A 21,596-nucleotide genomic window follows, 5' to 3' on the forward strand; every position below is an offset into this window, starting at 1 on the left:
CTCTCAAGACGAACCTCCTTACTGAAGTGCTTCAGCTGGCGGCAAGTTCTATGGAACCTCTGGTTCCATTCAAGGGGGCCGTGACGGATGTTTTGCTAGCTACCTGGCCTAAACCAGCCACAGGGGTTCCAGGGGTTCCTGTGGATAAAAACGTGGCCAGGCTTCATCGCCCGGCACCGGGTGACACTGCTTTTTTAACAAATCATCCGACCCCGGAGAGCCTGGTCATTCAGGCCTCCACTTCCCAAAATACATTCCCTACCGCTCCACCGGATAAGGAATCGAAAAAGCTGGAGCAGTTTAGCAAGAAGTTGTTTTCCTCTGCCAGCTTGGGGCGGCGGTCAGTCAACACCGCATGCCTCTTGGGCCGCTACACTCACGCTGTGTGGGACATGTGGTGCAAACTCTGCCCCAGTGCCCGGAGGAGGTTCGGGCTGTACTTTCCCAACCTGTTTCAGAGGGGAAGGATGCCACGAAGTTCGCCATTCGGTGTGGGCTGGACACCGCGGACTCTTTGGGTAGGGCGATCTCCACGACGGTGGCCTTGCGTCGCCATGCCTGGCTGCATTCCACTGGGTTTTCGGGGGATGTCCAGAGTTCCCTCATGGACTTGCCTTTTGATGGTACTCACCTGTTTGGCGAAAAGGCAGACAGTGCGCTGGAGCGTTTCAAGGACTCTCGGGCTACGGCCAAGTCCTTGGGTCTCTTCACCACACGCCCGGCCACATTCTACCTTTCGTTCCTTTTGTGACCATGGAAGGGGCGCCCCTACACATTCGTTCAGCCAGAAGCGGGCTCAGAACCAACCTCAGCGCGGGCGTGGGGACCGCCGTGGCGGCACAGGGGGCCAGCGTGCGGGTCAGTCCACCTCCGATCCCACAGCATCCGCCTCAAAGCCTACCTAGTCCAAGCTTTGGGGTGCACCCAATGCCAGTGGGTGGCAGGATTCAACATCACCTCCCCCACTGGCGCTCTGTCACTTCAGACAGGTGGGTGCTGCAAATAGTCCGAAGGGGCTACTCCCTCCCCTTAGAGTCTGCCCCCCCAGCCATGCCACCTCAGTTCCACCGCATGTCAGGGGATCACTTTGCGCTTCTCCAACAAGAAGTCACTTTCCTCTTGGCCAAGGGGGCCATCAAGCGCGTTCCTGGGCCAGAAGTAGGTCATGGTTGTTATTCCCACTACTTTCTGGTCCCCATCTTGGACCTCAGGAATGTCAATCGCTTTCTCCGGAAGGAGAAGTTCAAAATGTTGAATCTGGTTCAGGTCTTGGCTGCCCTCGACCCTGGAGACTGGATGGTAGCATTGGACTTGCAGGACGCATACTTTCACATCCCGGTCCTGCCGGCCCACCTGCTCTACCTGCGCCTCTTGGTAGGCCCAGAGCATTTTCAGTTTGCCGTGCTCCCCTTCGGACTTACCAGAGCCCCTCGGGTGTTCGCGAAAGTGATGGCGGTGGTCGCAGGTTAGGGGTGTCAGTCTTTCCCTACCTCGACGACTGGTTGTTGAAGGCGGGCTCGCCCCAGGCAGTCATCACCCACCTTCAGACTACGGCCGACCTCTTGCATTTGCTGAGGTTCTCCATCAACGTGCCGAAGTCGCACCGGAGTCCCTCTCAAAAGCTCCCCTTCATCGGAACGGTTCTGGATTCGACGCTTGTTCGGGTTTATCCTCCGGAGCAGTGAGTCCGGGTTATTCAGGCTATGATTCGATCTTTCAGCCTCTATCCTGGGTTTCATTCAGGATGACCCTCCGGCTCCTGGGCCTGATGGCCTCCTGCATCCTGCTAGTGCAGCATGCCAGATGGCATATGCGGGCTCTGCAGTGGGACCTGAAGTTCCGGTGTACACAGCATCAGGGCAACCTGTCCGATCATGTCCAGATCTTGGAGGGCACTGCACGGCAATTGCAGTGGTGGCTCACGAATCGCAATTGGGTCAATGGCAGATCCCTCTCCCTTTCCCAACCGGAGCACACAGTGGTGACGGATGCATCCCTCCTGGGATGGAGCGGCCACTTGGGAGAGGCGGACATCAGAGGCCTCTGGTCTCCGGCGGAGTCCCGGCTCCATATCAATCTTTTGGAGCTTCAGGCGATCTGACTTGCACTGAAGGCATTCCTTTCTTCTGTCCGGGGAAGTGTAGTGCAGGTGTTCCCAGACAACACCACCGCCATGTGGTATTGCAACAAACAGGACTCGGTGGGGTCGTGGACCCTCTGTCAGGCAGCTAAGTGCCCCTGGACATGGCTGGAACATCAAGGCATTGCCTTTGTGGTTCAACACCTGGCTGGTTCTTTGAACGCCAGTGCGGACTAACTCAGCCGCCGGTGCTTGATGGATCACGAATGGCGTCTGAACTCTGATGTGGTGAGAGGTCTCTTTCTACAGTGGGGAGAGCCTAGGTTAGATCTATTCGCCACCGAAGAGAACGCGCAATGTCATCAATTCTGTGCTTTGGAATTTCCACGGTGGCACTCGCTCGGCGACGCTTTTCTTCACAAGTGGAGCTTTGGTCTGTTGTACGCCTTTCCGCCTATACCACTTCTGTCCAGAGTGCTGAAGAAGATTCGGCGCGACCAGGCCCAAGTCCTCCTTGTGACTCCGGATTGGGCACGAAGACACTGGTATCCTGAGCTACTCAGCTGGCAATCGATCCCCTGATCCGACTGCCTCTTCAGGAGGATCTTCTGTCGCAGCAGCAGCAGGGGACGGTCCTCCACCCGAACCTTTACAGCCTCTCCCTTCATGAGTGGAGATTGAACAGCGACAGTTGGCAGCTTTCGATCTTCCTCCCGAAGTCCATCATGTCATTATGGCAGCCAGGCATCCCTCCTCTAAGATGGTATATGCCTGCAGGTGGAACAAATTTGTGGCATGGTGCGCAGCAAAGGCTGCCCCTCTTTCTGAGGTCCTTCTGTTCCTACTATCCTTGGCCCAGCAGGGCTCTGCTCTGGGCACTATCAAAGGTTATCTTTCGGCCATCTCCGCCTTTCTAAGGCTTCCAGATCAGCCTTCTTTCTTTAAGTCCCCGGTTGTTAACCGTTTCCTGAAAGACATTACACACATGTGTCCTCCCGTGCCTTTCATAATGCCTCAATGGGACTTGAATCTTGTCTTGACCTATCTGATGTGTGCTCCCTTTGAGCCACTTCATAACTGTCCCTTACATCTTCTCACTCTAAAGATGGCTTTCCTGGTAGCTATCACCTCTGCCAGAAGAGTGAGTGAGCTCCAGGCTCTTTCTTCTAAATCTCCTTTCCTTTCTGTTCATCCAGACAAGGTGTTTATAAGGACCCGTCCTTCTTTCTTGCCAAAGGTTGTCACACCCTTCCACTTCGGGCAGACCATCACTTTGCCCACCTTCTTTCCGCCTCCACATCCTTCAAAAGAGGAAGAGAGGCACCGTCTGGACCCAAAACGTGCACTGTTGTTCTATCTGAAACGCACGCAACAGTTCGGGGGGGATGACTAGCTCTTTGTTGGCTAAGTGGGCGCTAACAACGGTCGGGCCGTGCACAAACGGACCATCTCTCGGTGGGTCATTCTGTGCATCAAAGCATGTTACTCGTTGGCTAAGAAGGAGCCTCCTGTGGGGCTGCGTGCTCATTCTACCAGGGCAACTGCAGCCACTACTGCCTTGGGACGCGGCGTTCCCATGCAGGATATTTGTCAGGCAGCTATGTGGGCCTCGCTGCAAGCGCTTACCAAGCATTACTGCCTTGACAGTCAAGTCCGGAGAGATGGCTTCTTTGGCCATTCTGTTCTCCATGACTTTCCGGTGTAATCTTATTCGCAGACACACCACCGGGGTTGGTATTCCTGGGGTATCTATCACTAACGTCTCTCTTTCAGATGCACAAGTTACTACTTGTGTAACGATATATCTGTAAGAGACATTAGTTAGTGATAGATTCCTTACCACCCCACCCATCCTCCCTGTTCTGCAAACTGATTTCTAGGGTTAAGGTCATCCCTTTCAGGGCCCTAGTTTCATGGCACCAGTGGTCAGTTTCTTGCATGGCTCTGCGTTCCTGGTGCGGAAAGTTGTGTACAGAACTGACATCCCCGCGCATGAGTGATGCCTAAGTAGTCTCTGTGATTTCATCTCGGCGCTTGCAACGCCAGCGACGGACTCGGAGCTGCACCACGCCACCTACCGACGTGCAAGGGGTACAGCTGACGAAAAACGTTCTGGATCCAGTCTGACGCCTAGGGATACTCTAAGGTAAGGAATCTATCACTAACTAATGTCTCTTACAGATATATTGTTACACAAGTAGTAACTTGTGCTTCTATGTTTGTAGTATGTTCGGTATAGGGTGTCAAGGAGTCTCACCACTGAGTTGAAATTACTTTATAAAACATGGAAGTCTGCCATCCTTGTATGAAAGCCTGACTATAATTTCCTTATTACGGACAAATTGTGACTTCTCTAGTCCACTGGAATAGTGAAATGACGTAGGTACTCAACTAATACATTATTCCAGTTGAGTTTGTGACACCCTAATGCCTGTTTCCAGAGTAAATAGCCAAGATAAAAGGCAGGCCACATAACTACAGCATCAGTTTGAAAACAGAACAAGAACTGGTTTTCATTCTCTGACCTGTTTCTAAAATGAACCGCTCTCAGCAGAAAGTTTATCGCAACATGTAGATTTTTTTTTGTGCTCCTTCGGTCATTACAGAGAAGAAGCAATCTCTTTGCATCTTATTGCTCATTCTGCGCTACAGCTCTTTTTAATCAGCTTTAATAACAATGATTCTGTTATGTTTTTGTAAGAAATTACTAATTTCACATTCAGGATTAAACCTTATATATATATATATATATATATATATATATATATATATATATATATATATATATATATATATATATATATATATATATATATATATATATATATATATATATATATATATATATATATATATATATATATATATATATATATATATATATATATATATATATATATATATATATATATATATATATATATATATATATATATATATATATATATATATATATATATATATATATATATATATATATAATGAAATACCCTCTGACATGTTTTAAAAGGATATTGGAAGTCATCTCGGAATTCAATGATACTACAAAGGAGCCTCCTTGGTGACTTCCAGTATCCTTAAGTTTAAGTCGGGAGCCCCCATTTATTATGATTTCTCTGACTGAGTACTCATTGTTGCCAGCTAAGTTTTCCCTTACCACATTGCTGTTTTGTCTTCTACGTATTCCTCAATGAGTGATAGCTTGCCAGAGGTGTACAGGAAAACATTTCTGTCCAAACAAACATTAGGAATTAATTACCAATCCTTCAATTGTTCACTGTAGCCCACTTGGAAGGAGGTTATAGACAGTTACCTGTAGTGCAGTAGAGGGACTTTATAGACCATTATAGCCCGAGGAAGAAGTGTTATAAAGCCATTCAATCGTCATTCCACCCACTGGGTTACAAATATTCTACATTTGATTTTGACGAAAAGAAGGCAAATATTTGAATGTTAAAGCAGAAGACAAAACCAGCTATTGTTGATCCTCTGCCACCTTATTGTAGCTCTGAACATTCTAATGTAATTTTGCATAAAATAGAAAAATTATCTTCCTGCACACGTACATGTTTAGATATTGGTAACTGCTATGAGTATCGGTTATTAACTTGTGAATGGTGTCTACTTCAGTAAGAGCCTACTTCTCGTCAAGGTTACAACTCTCTGAAGCTGTGGCTGGAAATGAGTAGTTGCTACTCCTGTGTATCTTTGGAATGCTTAAAGTTGTATAATTATCTACAAACTTTCACTGACGTTATAGTCTTTGAGCCGTGTAAGCATTGTGAAAGCTTCTGCTGTGCCTTTGCCATGTCTGTTCTCCCTCAAAAGTACTGCCTGATCAGTTTTACAATGCCTCTTGTCATTGACAGATGTGGAAGAAGAAGTTCCTAAAAAAGGGGGAGCAGTTTGGAGGTGGCGGCAGACACTTTAATCGAAGCTCAGACACCTGCTTCCGATGTGGAGAGGCTGGACACTGGGCCTCAGATTGCAAGGGGAAAGGTAGGTGTGCGCTGATCTTTGTGAAGTTGCTTCGAAATGAGCCCAAAGATTAAAAGTCATATGTATGCCAAATCTGCAGATTCTACTTCCAAAGTAAATGCTTCATCTCTTAAACCCAAGGCAACAAAGAAACGAGAACAGAGGCAGACCTGTCTTTTCCCAAAGACCATGTTTGGTTCCCCAAGCGATACACCAAAACCTAGGTCCCGGATAGAAAGTTTACTGCTGAAGTTACTTAAGTAGGTGAAAATGTCTATTGACATTTTACAATTACCTTCAATGGGCAAATATCGCCATTGGTTCTAATGTTATTGCGTTATTGAACTAATGTAGTGCGTTATTGAACCTTATCTGATAATTTTTTTCAATATGTTTGGCTTGCATTTCAGCCTCAGAAGGTGTACAGACCTAATATTTTAACTCTCCTACCGTTTTCTGGTGTGAAAATAGATGTAGATGTGTTACAAGATCTAACCTATTGGACAGTGCACAATATTGATTGCCAATTTTGTCATACTTGTACTAAGATCCAAACCCTTATAACCTTTGAAGATATGCCATGACTACTTGACTGCTCTAACCTTCATAGCCAGCCCACAAATGGGAATACTTCATATCAAACAAGCAGTGTAATCGTTCCCAGGTTCCTGTGACATCAGTAGTAAATAAGTTAACCTCCAGAGGACTGCTGGTACCCCTAGCCTCCGAGCAGTAACCGGAGCTTGAATACCTTGAGTCAAAAGTGACATTGAGGGAGAAACCTCTTTTTCGTCTTAATCTGGTTACAGAGTTTCATCTTAATCACTCTATAGAGTTGCTTATTTTCTTTTAGTCTCCACACTAAATGCAGAGCAGTGCAAATGTTGCACAGATTATATGCAGTTACAATGTTCCAGTCATTATGCTTTGAAGTCTATCAATGTAGTATTGACGGACAACATTTAAGTGAAAGATGGAATTACATTCTAGGATGTACATGCTAAAAAATAAGTAATAAAACTTTGAATATTCCTCATCTTCCATCCAGCTCCTTCAGTGTTCTTAATTCAGCTGAGATGTACTTTTCTGGAAGCTAAGGGGTGGTCTGGTGAGATTCTGCCTTTATGATATACTAGACCAAGGATCCCCAACAGGTCGATCGCGAGCTACCAGTAGCTCCAGGCTGCCACTGAGTTGCTTGCACATGATAATTGCCTGTCAGCAGGCTTAACAATGTACGGGATCTATTTAAAACACCCCATTTCTGAGAAAGGCTGAAAAGATGATAGCGCAAGATGCTAGGATGATGGCCTCTTCATAAAAATCCTTTCTTTACTTATTTTTCTTCTTTCATACTTGCCGCTCCTTTTTTCTTGCTTTCATGTCTTTCTTTCCTCATCCCCCTTTCTTGCTTTTCCCCTTCTTACTACCTTTCTTCCTATCTTTTTACACTACTTTTTTCTTTCGCTGCTTTACCCTTCCTTTCCCTCCTTGTTTGTTACGCGTTCTCTTTCAGTTTCTTTTTTTCTTGTCTTTGTTTTACTCTTGCTATTTTTCTCTACTTTTTCTTTTTTTCTCATTTCTACCTCTACTTTTCTCCTTTTCCTCCTTTTCCCTTTCCTTGTTTCTTTCTTACCTATTTCTTTCTTCTCCTTTAATTCTCATTATATTTCCCCTCTTTTCTCTGCTTATTCCATTTTTTCTCTATTTCTTTCTTCTTCGCCTTCCGTTCACTCCTTCTTTCTCTCAATTCTTCCTAGTCTGCTTCCATTTTTCTTTTTTGTCTACTTTCAGTATTTGTCCTTTCTCCATTTATTCCCCCCACTTTCTTTATTTATTGCCTTCTATTCATCCTTTCCCTATTTCTTTAGCTATTTCTTAATTTATTTGCTTTTTCTTTTATTCTTTCCTATTCATTCTATCATTTAGCCTTATCGTCTTTCTCTCATTCTCCTCCTCTGTTATGCTTTTATTCTCTTTTTCTTTTTGTATATACTAATTTTCTGTCTTTTCTCCATGTCTCCTCAGCTGTTTCTTTTTTGTTTTCATTTTTCTTCTACTCTATTTCCCTTACTTTTGCTCATGTTTTCCTTTCTTTACTTTGCATTCCTTTTTTGTTATCCTTTTCTTCCTCTTGCTTTATTTTTTCACTATCTGTCATGCTTTCTTCATTTTCTTCTTTTTTCGTTGTAATTCTTTCTTTCTTCCTCTCATTTCATTAATTCCTTTAACTCTTTATTTTTTCTTCTTTCATTTTATTATTTTCTTTACTTCATTCATCTCCTTTCTTTTGCTCCATTCTTAGTTTATTCTTTTTATTTCTTTCCTGTCTTTCTCTGAGTTTTTGTTCTCTATTTCCCCTTCTTTCTCTGTTGCCTTTCCCCCCCAATATGCCATTTTTTCCTTTCTGCCTCCATCTCTTCTCTCTTCCTTTTTTCCCTTTCATGTTCTCGACCTCTTTTTCTCTTCTACTTTCTTTTGCGGACCAAAGGGACAAAACCGATCAACAGGGACCCCATATGTTAACCATTTGATGCAGCTCCCATTGCATTAATATGGTGTGCTCCCTGTAGCAGGAATGGGGTACTCTAGGTGCACTATTAAAGTTATTTGGCCTCTGTGTACAGTTATCCCATATTTACTATAGCTCACAACGATTTTCATTTATCAGAAGTAGCTCTGACTAAAGGAGAGCTCGTAGACCCCTGTACTAGACTATAATCTGAAACCCCTATCCCCCACCTTCCTCAAACACCTGGCATCTTGACTGAAGGTACACCACTTTTTCTTTGCTTCTGATCTCCAGAGACCTGGGGCTGTGTTATGTTTGAGCCCGGGGCACCTTTTGAAAGGTGTCCCGGGCACAAACAATGATACTGCGTCTCATTGTGGTGTATTCGCTGCCCCCAGGGCAGCGCATTCATGTGAAAACATGGAGCAGCGGCTCCGTGTTTTCACAGAGCAGGCGACACCTGTCCGCACTTTCAAAGGAGATTAGAGATCCCCTTGCAGGCGGGTGCAGTCAGTGACTGCACCCACATGCAAGGGAATGCCTGGGTGTCCATGGAACCCTATTTGCCCATAGCAGAGCGTTGCTTTCAGGGGGTTCCCTGACAGGGTCCCACCTTTTAAATGGCGCACTGTCAGTGTGACTCCTGAGGGCTTCTTTGACTCTTCGTCTGCAATATGGCGCGGGTGCAGAGTCAAAGGAATTCCCTCATTTGCATTAGGCACGCCCCTATGCAAATGAGGGAGCACACTCTGTTGATAGCACTGATGCTTTAAGTGCGCCAGCGCTATTGGTATTACTGAAGGGGCCGCACAAGCGTCTGCGCCCCATTCTATAATACCAAAGGGCCCCAGGGGCGTGCAAAGTGGGCGCAAACGCCGGTTGCACCCCCGGGGCACTTTCTATAATACGGCCCCTAAAGGTGAAACACTCACATGTGGTGTAGGTTTTCCATGTGGCCGGGAAATCCACTGTACTTTTCTCAATTCTATAAAGAGCTGCAAGTTTTGTAGTGTTTAACTTTTGTATTAATTATTTTTATTTTAAAGGAGAAACTGATAAAGAGTCAATGGCTTGGCTCAGACTGGCTTGTTAGATATGCAGAGTAAAAATATCATGGCCACAATAGCTGAACCACTCGGTGACTGAAATGAAAAGAACCTTAATTAAATTGATGGGCTGGTATCATAATATTGTTCTTAATCTGACTGTGGTTATATTTATTCCGCACTACATGTAGCTCTTTCAAAACTAGAAGCATGCCTTATATTCCAGTTACTAACATTTGCTTGTTCCTTTATTTTTTGTCAGCTAGAAACTGTAACCCTGGGTTGTATGACCCAACCCCGCATGCCTAAACCATGCATGCCTTAAGCACGCGGTCTTTACAGTGACCGCGTCTTTACAACATATGCCTTTACCACGCATGTCTTTGCAATGAATTTCCTTGTAAAGGCATGATTGGTAAAGGTATATGTGTGGTAAAGATCCAAACGCCGGTCCCCCTGCCCTGAGCCCTAAAATTCAGCCCTACCATGTTTTAATCTAACTGCCCCAGCCCTATTAACTACCCCTACCCTGAGCCCTAAAATCCTGCTCCTAGCCCAAAAAAGCTACCCCAGTACCTCCTCCCTGAGCACTAAAAACTACCCCAGCCCTGAAAACCGCCCCTTCCCTGAGCCCTAAAGTTCAGTCACTTGCCCTAAAATCTACCTAGACCCCAGCACCCCTGCCCAGAGCCCTCAAAATATGCCCCTGCCCTGAGCCCTAAAATTTGGCTCCCTGCCTAAAAAACTACCCTGATTCCAGCCCCGTCCTCAGCCCCTAAACCAGCCCCCACCCCTAAAACTTACTTCCTCTTCCACCCCGGCCCCAGTCCAGTTATCCAAGCCGAGTCCCAGTCCTTCTTCCTGTCGCGATCCTTCCGGCTCCTCTCCCTGCACATCCGCTCAGACAGCTAGAACACGGACTGCCCGAAATACGCAGATGCGTGGTTAAGGCTTATGCATGGTTAAGGCAAGCGGTTTTCCGCTAGTGGGGAAACGGCCCGCGTGCTTAAGGCCACATTGTAAAGGCCGTTTCCCATAGGCCTGCCATTCTTTTGCACCTTCTCTACCGATGTGTTGCCTCCCATTGTGTTTCAGCTGTCAGTGTGATTGTGCCTATATTGATCTCAGTGATTTTTCATTTCTTGTAGCGGCTGCACCTCTTCTGCCACAGGAGGATGATGTTGAGGAGGAAGAGATCATTTTGCCCACCCTGGAGGAAGTTGCTCGTTTGACAAACACACAGCTGCAGACCAGTGCAGGTGAGTGAGGCATGGCTAAGAAAGGGATGGATGTCTTTCACAAAGCTGATTTAATTACCCTATGTGAACAGGGTAGGTGTGTGGAACCAGAGCTGAGGTTTGATGGATCTATGCTTAAAGGAGCCCTATGGATATTTCAAGGTAGCTTATGCTAATATGCGGGTGAAACTAGTGAGCTGTCCAGATGTGGTTCTGTGCTATTGGCTGTGGCAGATAATTCATGATATGGCCTTGTATAGTGTCGGATGCCGTATTAAGCAGCCCTCCCTCTGCTCGCTCATCATATCACTGATTACTCGGGTAAGTCTACTGAAAAGTAGCTTTTACTGTTTTCTGAAAATGGATATGTGCTGCTGGAAAAGTCCGAAGAATGGAAATCACTTGTCTTTGATGGATGGAAAGCGATTTTCTTGCAGGTGTCTTCTATCATATTGAATGGAAAGCCATCGTTTCATCAAAGGTATAACTTTGCAGTTTTCCCAGCCTAAAAGTTCTCCACAGCGAAGAGTAAGATACTTATGTTTGGCACTATGATCCAACTACAGTGCTGCAGAGGTTTTTGAGGAATGACTCATATTTAATACATCACCATTCTAGGTGATAAAATGTAATTTAAAAAATTGAAATACATAAATCTCTATAGTAATTGTTTGATATTCGAATGGTTGACTGATTTGGATGGAGTAGTATATTAGAATATTTATCCCTCAAAGGTTTTCCACTTTGTTTATCTCAAATATGGCTTTTCCAGTGAGCATTGCTTGAGACATTGCTTTGTACAGACCTACATTTTCAGAATAATTTTTAATTTGTGTCCCCAAAGAGTTGTGCGCATTACCCAGTCTAGAATGCTTGGGACTTTTGCTTTGTCAGCACATTAATCTCCTTCCAAATTTGGAATTCTAGGGCTCTTACATGGGGCGCCTTTAACTAGACCAAAAATCTACATCATTCTCTGCTTCCCCACCTCTTCGTGTGCCAAGGTGTCACCTTTTCAGCCCCAGTCTGGGCCATGTTAATTTGTTTCCATCCTCAAATCAGGCCTGTTGAAAGGTCTGCTTATTTCCAACTGCACTAGTTTCGACCCACATTGCCCGTTTTGCTGGCACAGCGCCTCTTAATATTGAAGCAGCTCTTGTGAACTCCATATTCAATAATGCCAGTTTACTCTACCATTGACTCCAACATCCTCCCTTGCCCCTCTATGGAACGTCAAATACACTTCAGTAGGCTTTTGCTCTAGCCCTACCATGCGCCAGTGGCAGGTAAGATGGTCTTTGAACTGACTGCCAGAAGGTACTCTTCTCACCACCATAAAGCCCTTCTGGGTATTCTTCCCCTCTTAACAATGAAAGGAAAAACCTGTTGAGGAGTTAATCTTCTCTTTCTCATCGGCTAGTGGTCGGGGCTCACCAAGCTCAAACGTACTGGTGGTCAAATGCCTAATTGTGTCTTCCCATACAAATTTCTCTATGACCTCTGAGGTTTTTCAGTGTAGATCTGCAATACTGCCAAGGGGTGCCAAAGTCAGCAGCTTACCAAGTGTTTATCTTCCATACTTGGGTATCCTTTAGAAATAAAGTTTTCTTTTGCTGAATAGCGAGGTTTGATGTATACGAACATGCATACGTTCAGTCACTTGTGTTACTGCAGCTGTCTTGAATCCATCATGCAACAACTATCTTGTTTCTGTGTTTCCATTCTCAGTTGCATTGTTGCCAGTGCATGATATTTACATTTACCAGAAAATTCTGGCTAGGGGAATGAGAAAACTGGCCTATTGCTGATCATTTGGTGTCTCCGTTTGTTTTTATCCATCTACGTCATTTTGTGATGTAATTTGTTCCACTTGTTCCAAGAAATTCTTTGCACTCCACCAAAAGGGCACCTCCATCAGCTCCTTGAGATAGATTAAAAAAGTACATGAGAACTGAGCAAGATTAGTTACTTCTAAAATCTCATTCACAACCGGACTTCAACATAATGTTGAGCAATAGAAAGAAATACTCGTGCCCAGCAACAGAGTCTAAACCTCTAAGGAATGATGAAGTCCAGGTAGCCTCGGTATGGAAGAGAATGTGTGGAACTCATTTCTTTACCATGAGGTCAGCAAATGCATCGGCAGATATTCTGTCCCGTCGGGGCAGTTTGTCAACAGAAAGCCGGTTGCACTTCTGTCTCCTTCTTGAAGAGTAATGAACCCCTCCTACGGCCAAGAGACAGACCCAACAACTTTCAACAAACTTTCTGCAGAGCTTTGAGTAGTGAGTTACATTTCTGGTGCCATCGCACCCCCTTCTCAGATTACTCAATGAAGAGTCTAACGGTGTGACCTTTGAGACGGAGTTTACCAGCACTGAATACAGTGAGTGGACTGGCAGGATTAATCACAAAGGCGATCTTCCTGCTCAGGTCTAGGGTGTGAGGTGTAGATTCCTACAAAGAGCCAACTTTCAGTCCATCCATTTGTCACAACCAACTACTGTTCACTGGGTTTTCGGACATGCATGTGTTTAAGAAATGGTGAGGGCATACCGTGTAGTAGTTAGTGTAATACTAGGACCCCAGAGACACAGACCGATATGCTTTTGCTGTAAGTGCTTAGCCAAGCAATTAAGCAAGTGCTTAACCAACCAATTTTAGGGCTGGTTGAAAATCTCAGGTTTGCCATGCCATGTGCACTTCCTTTGGGATGTCAGGACGTCATCCCTGCAGTTTATTAATTCAGACATATCTTGCTGTGTACTGTGCAGGTGTGTACATGGTATACCATTGCTGGGCAGAGGCCCATGCATTTTTTAATGTATCAGTGAGTGGAGGTGTGGGTATGAATTTGGGATACACTAGTAGGAACGCGAACATAACTAGAGTAATCTGTAAACACAAGGGTATCTTCTGCAGCCTCCCATCCCATTTAAGGAGTCTGAACCTAATCAAGGGATGGAGCATATAGCATTCTAATATGGCGCCTCTAATGTCCTACCCTGTAGTACAGTGCTGTATGTGTTACCTCTGGTGCAGAATCCCAAGAAAGATCTCTAGGGCTCCATGAAATCAAGGAAGGTGGTGATGCCAATGGGTGAGGGTCTGCCTAGTGTTTTCAGGGCCTGCACCCTTTCTTCGGGTCAGATCCCGTACTGAGAGACCTCTTGTGCTTCTGTTCTGGGCATCCACTCTGGTTCACTTTTGTGGGCCCACTGTGTAGCCACAATGAAAATATTCATTGGCAGTCATTGAAGATTCCACAACTTAGGCCACACTGGATTGTCAGCGCTGTCCCTGTGAGCATGCCTGTGCATGACTGCATCTGTACTGAACCACAGTACTGGTTCTGAGAACAGTCCGGCTGACCTGGTTCAGATCCAGTTGTGAGGTGTATGGTGACCAGGGGAGTGCTAAGCAACTTAGGACCCTTTTAGGACAGTGCTTCAGGGAACTGGTTCAGTCAGGGGCGCTCAATGGGGTAACGTTTGGGCTGTGTCCATCTTGTTCCTGACTATCCACAGCCACCTCTGTTTTTGAGTGTTTTACTGTGTTTGCAGCTGAATTTCTTGTACCTTTAGAATCAGTTTCCATCGTTCTACACTTCTTAGTTCAGGTAAACATTGAGACAAGTACACCTTTGGTCTTTTGATATTTTTGAAGACTGACGTATACTTTTGTTTCTTCAGGCTCTTTAGTGTTTCTGGAAATCTTTACCTGAACAATCCTAGCACAGCAGTGGTGGAAATCACTTTCCCTGTTTTATACATTGACTCTTTCTGATAAAAGTGGAAGCCTGTTGTGATGTTTCGGTGGTGCTTATGTACAGTTTCCAGAACTCACAAGTGGCACACTATCCCAGCACTTGGGGTCAGATGTATGAACACATTTTCCCATAGACCCATCGAATGGGTATATCTGTTCAATACATCTGGCCCTTGGTCCTTGTTTCAACCCTACTCTGCAACTGAAGTTAATCTTTCATTTCCGAAGCTGATTCATCATTTCTGTTGAATCATCGACCATTCTTTCTCTTGTCTACAGGAGCTTCCGGAATACCATGTGATTAAACAACCCATTACTTTCTCTGAGGCCTCCACTGTCCCACTCCATTTGTAATCCTGCTTTGAGTCATGCCATGACACAGAACATGTACTTCTAACAGCACTGGATCATCTGAACACTGTGATCAATGTTGGCGGGGTCAGAGCTTCGGTACCTGTAGACCTATCAGCCGTTTTCGATAAGTTGGAGGCTCCAGAGTGGCGTTACTCTCTTATACAAATTTTCTGAATTGGTGGTCCTTTCTCCCTTCAGCTTGCAAGTTCTTCCACTGAAATATAGCGTTCCTCCGAGGGTTTGCAGTTTCACTGGGCTTATTAAAGTTCTGTATCCAACCTTTAGCCACATCATCCATGTTCACAGATGTTTTTTTATTGATGCCTGTGACACATAATTTGTCCTGCGCCCTACTGGCAATGAGCCGTCTGTGTCTGCCTTCAAGATCTGTGTTCTCCAAGTCCTGTAGCAGATGTGCAACCAATGCCTTAACCTCAATGAAAACAATACTTGGCGTCATTCACGGTCTACCCTCTTGAATCCATCTAACAGTGTGTAATAGTCTCCTTCCCTTCCCCGGTTACCCAGTGTGCAAACATGATGTTCGGTCCAACTTTGCACTGAACTTAACATTTCCAGTCTTCCTTATGGTCTCGTGTTGTGCTTTCCAAACGTGCTGCTTGAATAAATGTATTTCCTTTTGCCACTGTACAGCGAAACATGGCACAATAAACTCTAGTCTCCTCATGTCTTCATCTTCAACTTTCTACTGCTACTTTCCACTGCTCAGTCAAATCAGACCTTGGGGTGTAAGTGCACTGTTCATGATACACTTGAGGTAAACATGGAATCTCTCACTGATGGCTTTCAATTTTCTCTTGATAAGTTAGGAATTCACGTCAGACCCCATTCTAAAAGGCTTCGGGGCAAGCAGGTACCATTGCGCCTCAACTGCGAGAGCAGACTTAGTTTGCCTCTGATGTCATGGAGTATATTCTACTAGGGCCCTGCTCAGTTAGCTAAGTACCATCCCTTCAGCACTTGACTCTCAATTGTGATGAAGGCGAATAGGCACAGGCTTCTCAGAGAAGTAATGTGTAGGGTTCTCAAGCTTAAGCGCAACAATTCAAAAAGCAAATGTTCAGCGAGTGCTTATTTGTTCAAGTAAGAAAGTACTTTATTTCATAACAGTACACAATACTACACACAACTAATAACAAACAGTATAGTTTCTCTGGGTGCAATTTGGCTGGTTCTGCCCATTTCCACTTCCTTACTGTCCCCCTGCCATCTCCATCCTCCCTCCACCACAGGCACTCTCCCCAGTTGCGGGTGACCCACCCTTCTATATGGAGGTAACAACAGTAGCAAGAAAATAACTCCAGTACACCTCCTAATAGTATGTGAGCTCAGTCTGTTACCAATTAAGTGGAATCAGTCCTCACAGATCGGTCTTGCTTGCTTGGCTCACTCGCACAATCCAATTGAGTGGCTGCACCTTGCACAACTGAGTCTGCAGTCCCATTCCTCAATCCTACCATGCTACTAATGGCTGTGTTCAGGTAGACTATTTAGTACCTCCTTTCTAATCAACAAGCCTAATCAAATATGTAAAGAAGTCCTGTCTCTCCTCCCCTCACTTCAGGGTCAAGGTCTCCTGCTTCCAGATTCAGGAATGCGAGTAATACACTTTCCACTGTCTAGGCGCACAACCCTTACCGCCATTGTAGGAAGCTGGCTCTTTTTATGATACTAGCAGCCCGTCCCGAGGTTGTCCAGGTATGAATTGCTGCCGGCCAGTAGTATATTGTTTTTTAGGATTTCGTTTTGATAGAATTTCTTATCTGTGACAGGCCTGTGAAACGCTCCGATTCACAGTGCACTGCTGATGCACTTAAGAGTGCGCGTTCAGTAGTGTGTGAACTCGAGTTTCCCTACTTTATTTTTCCTTGCAATATTATATAGCGCGAAGTCGACAACATGGCATGAGCACAATTTACATTACAGAAGAACACATTCATTTGTGGTAGGCACGGGGAGACAAAGCGATTTGCCTGGAATCACAGGATGTAGAGCTGATGCCGAGATTCGAACGTAGCTCCCCAGCTCTAAAGTTCGCAATTCTAGAACTTGTGGCGGGAGGTGTGTCTAAAAGTGTATGTCGGAGCTGGCCATCAATGAGCGAGACCTGTGCATTTTTCAAATGGGTGGTGAAAAAATATGAGTATGTTGCTGGAGATGTGGGCCACCGTGCCACCAATGTACTTACCGCGGGAGGGTAAACACCCATTATTCCGCAGGAGCTGGAACAAGATCACCATCGACCAGCTCACCACATCACTGAGCCAGAACCCTCCCACCAGCTCAACGGACCTCAACCAAGCAGCCAACAACCTCACACAGTGGATCACCAACTGCGCTGACGACCTCGCACCTCTGAAAAACCATCCCAGCAGACCCGGCAGCAAGAAAGCCTCCTGGTTCAACGACAACCTCAAGAACTCCAAGAAGAACTGCCGTACCCTCGAGGAAACCTGGCGAAAAAACCTGACTACAGACAACATGACCGCCCTCAAGCACGCCATCCGCAAACACCACCAGCTGATCCACACCACCAAGAAGACAGCATTCAAGGAACGACTCGACAACAACGCACACAACAGCAAGGAACTCTTCAGCATCGTCAAAGAGCTCTCCAACCCCAGCGCCGGAAACAACAACATCACTCCCTCACAAGACCGATTCACTCGCCTCGTTCTTCCACAGCAAGATCGCCGACATACACAACAGCTTCGGCGCACAGACCACGCACCCAACCACCGAACCGACGCCCCCCTCCACCACCCTCCGCGCCTGGACCCCTGTCAGCACCGAAGACACCACCCTCACGATGAACACCATCCACTCCGGATCACCAACCGACCCATGCCCCCACCACATCTTCAACAAGGCCGACTCCGTCGTCGCACCCCAACTCCGGGACATCATCAACCGCTCCTTCAGCACCGCCACCTTCCCGGAGAGCTGGAAGCATGCCGAATTCAGCGCCCTCCTGAAGAAACCATCAGCAGACCCCACCGACCTCAAGAACTACCGCCCCATCTCGCTCCTCCCTTTTCCTGCCAAAGTCATTGAGAAGACCGTCAACGGCCAGCTTGCCGCCTTCCTCGAGACGAACGGATCCCTCGACCACTCGCAGACCGGCTTCCGAGCCAACCACAACACCGAGACCGCCCTCATCGCAGCCACGGACGACATCCGAGCCCTGCTCGACAACGGGGAAACAGCGGCCCTCCTCCTCCTGGACCTCTCCGCAGCGTTCGATACTGTCTGCCACCGCACCCTAGTGCAGCGCCTCAGCAACATCGGAATCCAAGAGAAGGCACTAGAATAGATCATCTCGTTCTTCACCGGAAGAACCCAGAGAGTCCGCCTCCCCCCGTTCATATCCAAGGCCACCGAAGTCATCTGCGGCGTACCACAAAGATCATCACTCAGCCCCACCCTCTTCAACGTCTACATGAGCCCCCTCGCAGCCATCGCACGCCAACACAACCTCAACATCATCTCCTACGCCGACGACACCCAGCTGATCCTCTCCATCACCAACGACCCAGCCACCGCCAGAACCAACCTACACGAAGGGATGAAAGACGTAGCCGAGTGGATGATGAACAGCCGCCTGAAACTGAACTCAGACAAGACGGAAGTCCTCATCCTTGGATCATCACCCTCTGCCTGGGACGACGCCTGGTGGCCCCCTGCCCTAGGCAGCGCACCCAAACCAACGGACCATGCACGCAACCTGAGCTTCATCCTGGACTCCTCCCTCTCAATGGCCAGACAAGTCAACGGTGTCTCATCATCATGGTTCAACATCCTACGCATGCTCCGAAAGATCTTCCGATGGATCCCCACCGAAACCAGGAAGATGGTAACACAGGCACTCATCACCAGCCGACTGGACTACGAAAACACCCTCTACACTGGAACCACAGCCAAACTTCAGAAAAGACTCCAACGCATCCAGAACGCCTCCGCACGACTCATCCTGGACATCCCCCGACACAGCCACATCTCCGGACACCTGAGAGACCTGCACTGGCTCCCCGTCAGCAAGAGAATCACGTTCCGACTCCTCACCCACGCACACAAGGCCCTCCACGACCTCAACAACCGCCTGACCTTCTACACTCCCACGATCGACCAGCCACGCACTCGCCGCCGTTCCACGCATTCAAAGAGCCACCATGGGAGGTAGATCGTTCTCCTACCTGGCAGCCAAGACTTGGAACTCCCTCCCCATCCACCTCCGTCTGACCCAAGACCACCTCTCCTTCAGGAAGCAACTCAAGACCTGGCTGTTCGAGCAGTAGCGGACCCCCCTCCCCCAAGCGCCTTGAGACCCTCCGGGTGAGTAGCACGCTATACAAATATCTTGATTGATTGATTGAACTTTCTTTCCGCATACCATCACTCCGCAAACTTTCATTACAAAAGTACCATGACTCCGCAATGCCATTATAACGGATGGCAGTACATTTTATATGCTTATAGGGGTATATGTTTTGGGGTACTGCGGTATATGTTTTGGAGTGTTTGGGTATTTTAAGGGTTCAGATATAGTTTTGGGTTATGGGGTACAGGGGTAGTTTTAGGGTTTAGGGATAGGTATGGGTTTTGGGGTACAGAGGTATTTTTAGGGTTCAGGGCTAGGTTTGGGTTTTGGGGTTTAGGGGTATTTTTAGGGTTCAGGGGTTGGTTTGGGTTTTGGGGTACAGGGTTATTTTTAGGGTTCAGGGCTAGGTTTTGGGGTACAGGGGTATTTTTAGGGTTCAGGGAGTAGGTTTGGGTTTTGGGGTACAGGGATATTTTAAGGGTTCAGGGGTAGGTTTGGGTTTTGGGGTACAGTGGTATTTTTAGGGTTCAAGGCTAGGTTTGGGTTTTGAGGTACAGGGGTATTTTTAGGGTTTAGGGGTAGGTTTGGGTTTAGGGGTAGGTTTGGGTTTTGAGGTACAGGGGTATTTATAGGGTTCAGGGCTAGGTTTGGGTTTTGGGGTACAGGGGTATTTTTAGGGATAGGTTTGGGTTTTGGGGTACAGGGGTATTTTTAGGGTTTAGGGATAGGTTTGGGTTTTGGGGTACAGGGTATATTTATAGGGTTAAGATGGCTTAATGTTTAAGGTTGTTGGGGTATTTTAAGGAGTACGGGTGGGTTATGATTATGGGGTGCAGGGGTATTTAAAGGGAGCAGGGTGGGATTAGCACACAATATGAGACATGGGATGAAGGGCGGAACGTACCACACACCCCCAGCACACGCCCACAGCACAACGCAGACACCCACACAAGGGACTACTTTGCTGGCACAGTTCTTTTACCTTTCAAATGTGGGCGTCTGCATAGCCTATGTCCTTCTGCTGCAGCTGCCCTTTCCAACACTGTATTGGGTGTTGTGATTGGTGCTGTGGTTCCTGAGATTACCCGCCTCAAAAGTTTGGGCTCTCTCTTTATTATATTAGTATGGATAACAAAATGAGATCTAATGTGTAAAGAGTCCAGGGGTTTCCTTATAAGTGGACAGGGGCTTTCTCTAGCAGTCCCAAGGTGCTCTTCTAGGGGTAAGTCTGATCGAGCTGCCTTAGGCTTATCAGAGACATTGTTGGATTCCGACCAGCCCAAGCACTGCAGGAACGTAGCATTTACCAGTCCCCTTTGCCTGCCCACCAGACACTCACAGGACAACCACTATGAGTGCACCAATGAACCTGAAAAGAGGGTGGTAATGTTAAGGAGACACCAAGTCTTCCACCCTTAGTAACGATAGGACACAGCTCCCTCCTTCCTTTACGCTTCTGCACCTATGTACAATAGGGAAAAAACAAACCCTTCATGTATCTCTGTTCATACTGTTAAATCCCAACCCCAATGACCATGCCTTGCCAAACATACATGACCCAACTTACCAGTGTGAAGCGCAGGTTCAGCTTCGTAAAGGTATGGAGTAAAAAACAAAAAATTGGCACTCTGGTATCTGCAGCAGAGTCTCTATAGCAGGGAAATGGAGGGAGTCTTTTATCAATGTCCTTACAGCGAGGGGAAAAAGGACTTACTATGGAATATGCCACTGCCTGAAAAAACCCCTTCGTTCTCGTAGGTTTGACCGATGGGGCAGGGACAGAGGAAAACCTCTCGGAAATATCAAACAAACCCAGCGTTCTACAACGGAGCCTTCGCGGAGTGACCCAAAACGTCACTTCCGCCCAAAACGAAGCAGAGCGGCGTCTAGGCAAAGACGCGCTAAAACAAAACAAAGCTTCGTTTACACTCAGCGCTGCCTCCTTACACTTTACGAGAGAAATATCTCCCGACAACGCTATGAATGAACGGGAGCCCCCGAACACCCAGAATTAAGGCAAAAAACGCAGGGACAAGAAAAACGGGAATATAAAGGGAAGGAAAACCCCGGGACCCAACACTCTCTAACTAAAAGGGAAAAATGGGGGGTAAAGGGAACAGTCAAACCAACAAGGAATAAACGAACCCTTCTCACGAGCCCGTGAGAAAGGGTAAAGCAAAAAAGGTATCGAATTGCAGGAAAGTCTCAACACAGCAGCAAACAGCAGCCAACAACCAGGATACAGGAATCCGAACACTGGCAATATCAAGCATCGAACTAA

General features: G+C 46.5%; 1 protein-coding gene across 1 annotated transcript in view; it reads left to right on the plus strand.

The window, feature by feature from the left end:
* The window catches only part of RECQL4 (RecQ like helicase 4), a 249,361-nt gene that overhangs the window by 80,945 nt on the left and 146,820 nt on the right, over nucleotides 1–21,596 (plus strand). Inside the window, exons 9-10 of the mRNA XM_086966354.1 lie at nucleotides 5,950–6,079; nucleotides 10,765–10,875. Coding sequence (XP_086822480.1) covers nucleotides 5,950–6,079; nucleotides 10,765–10,875 — 241 coding nt within the window. The remainder of the gene's footprint in view (nucleotides 1–5,949; nucleotides 6,080–10,764; nucleotides 10,876–21,596) is intronic.

Source organism: Lissotriton vulgaris, chromosome 4_1, assembly GCF_964263255.1.
Source record: "Lissotriton vulgaris chromosome 4_1, aLisVul1.2, whole genome shotgun sequence".
Taxonomy (NCBI): domain Eukaryota; kingdom Metazoa; phylum Chordata; class Amphibia; order Caudata; family Salamandridae; genus Lissotriton; species Lissotriton vulgaris.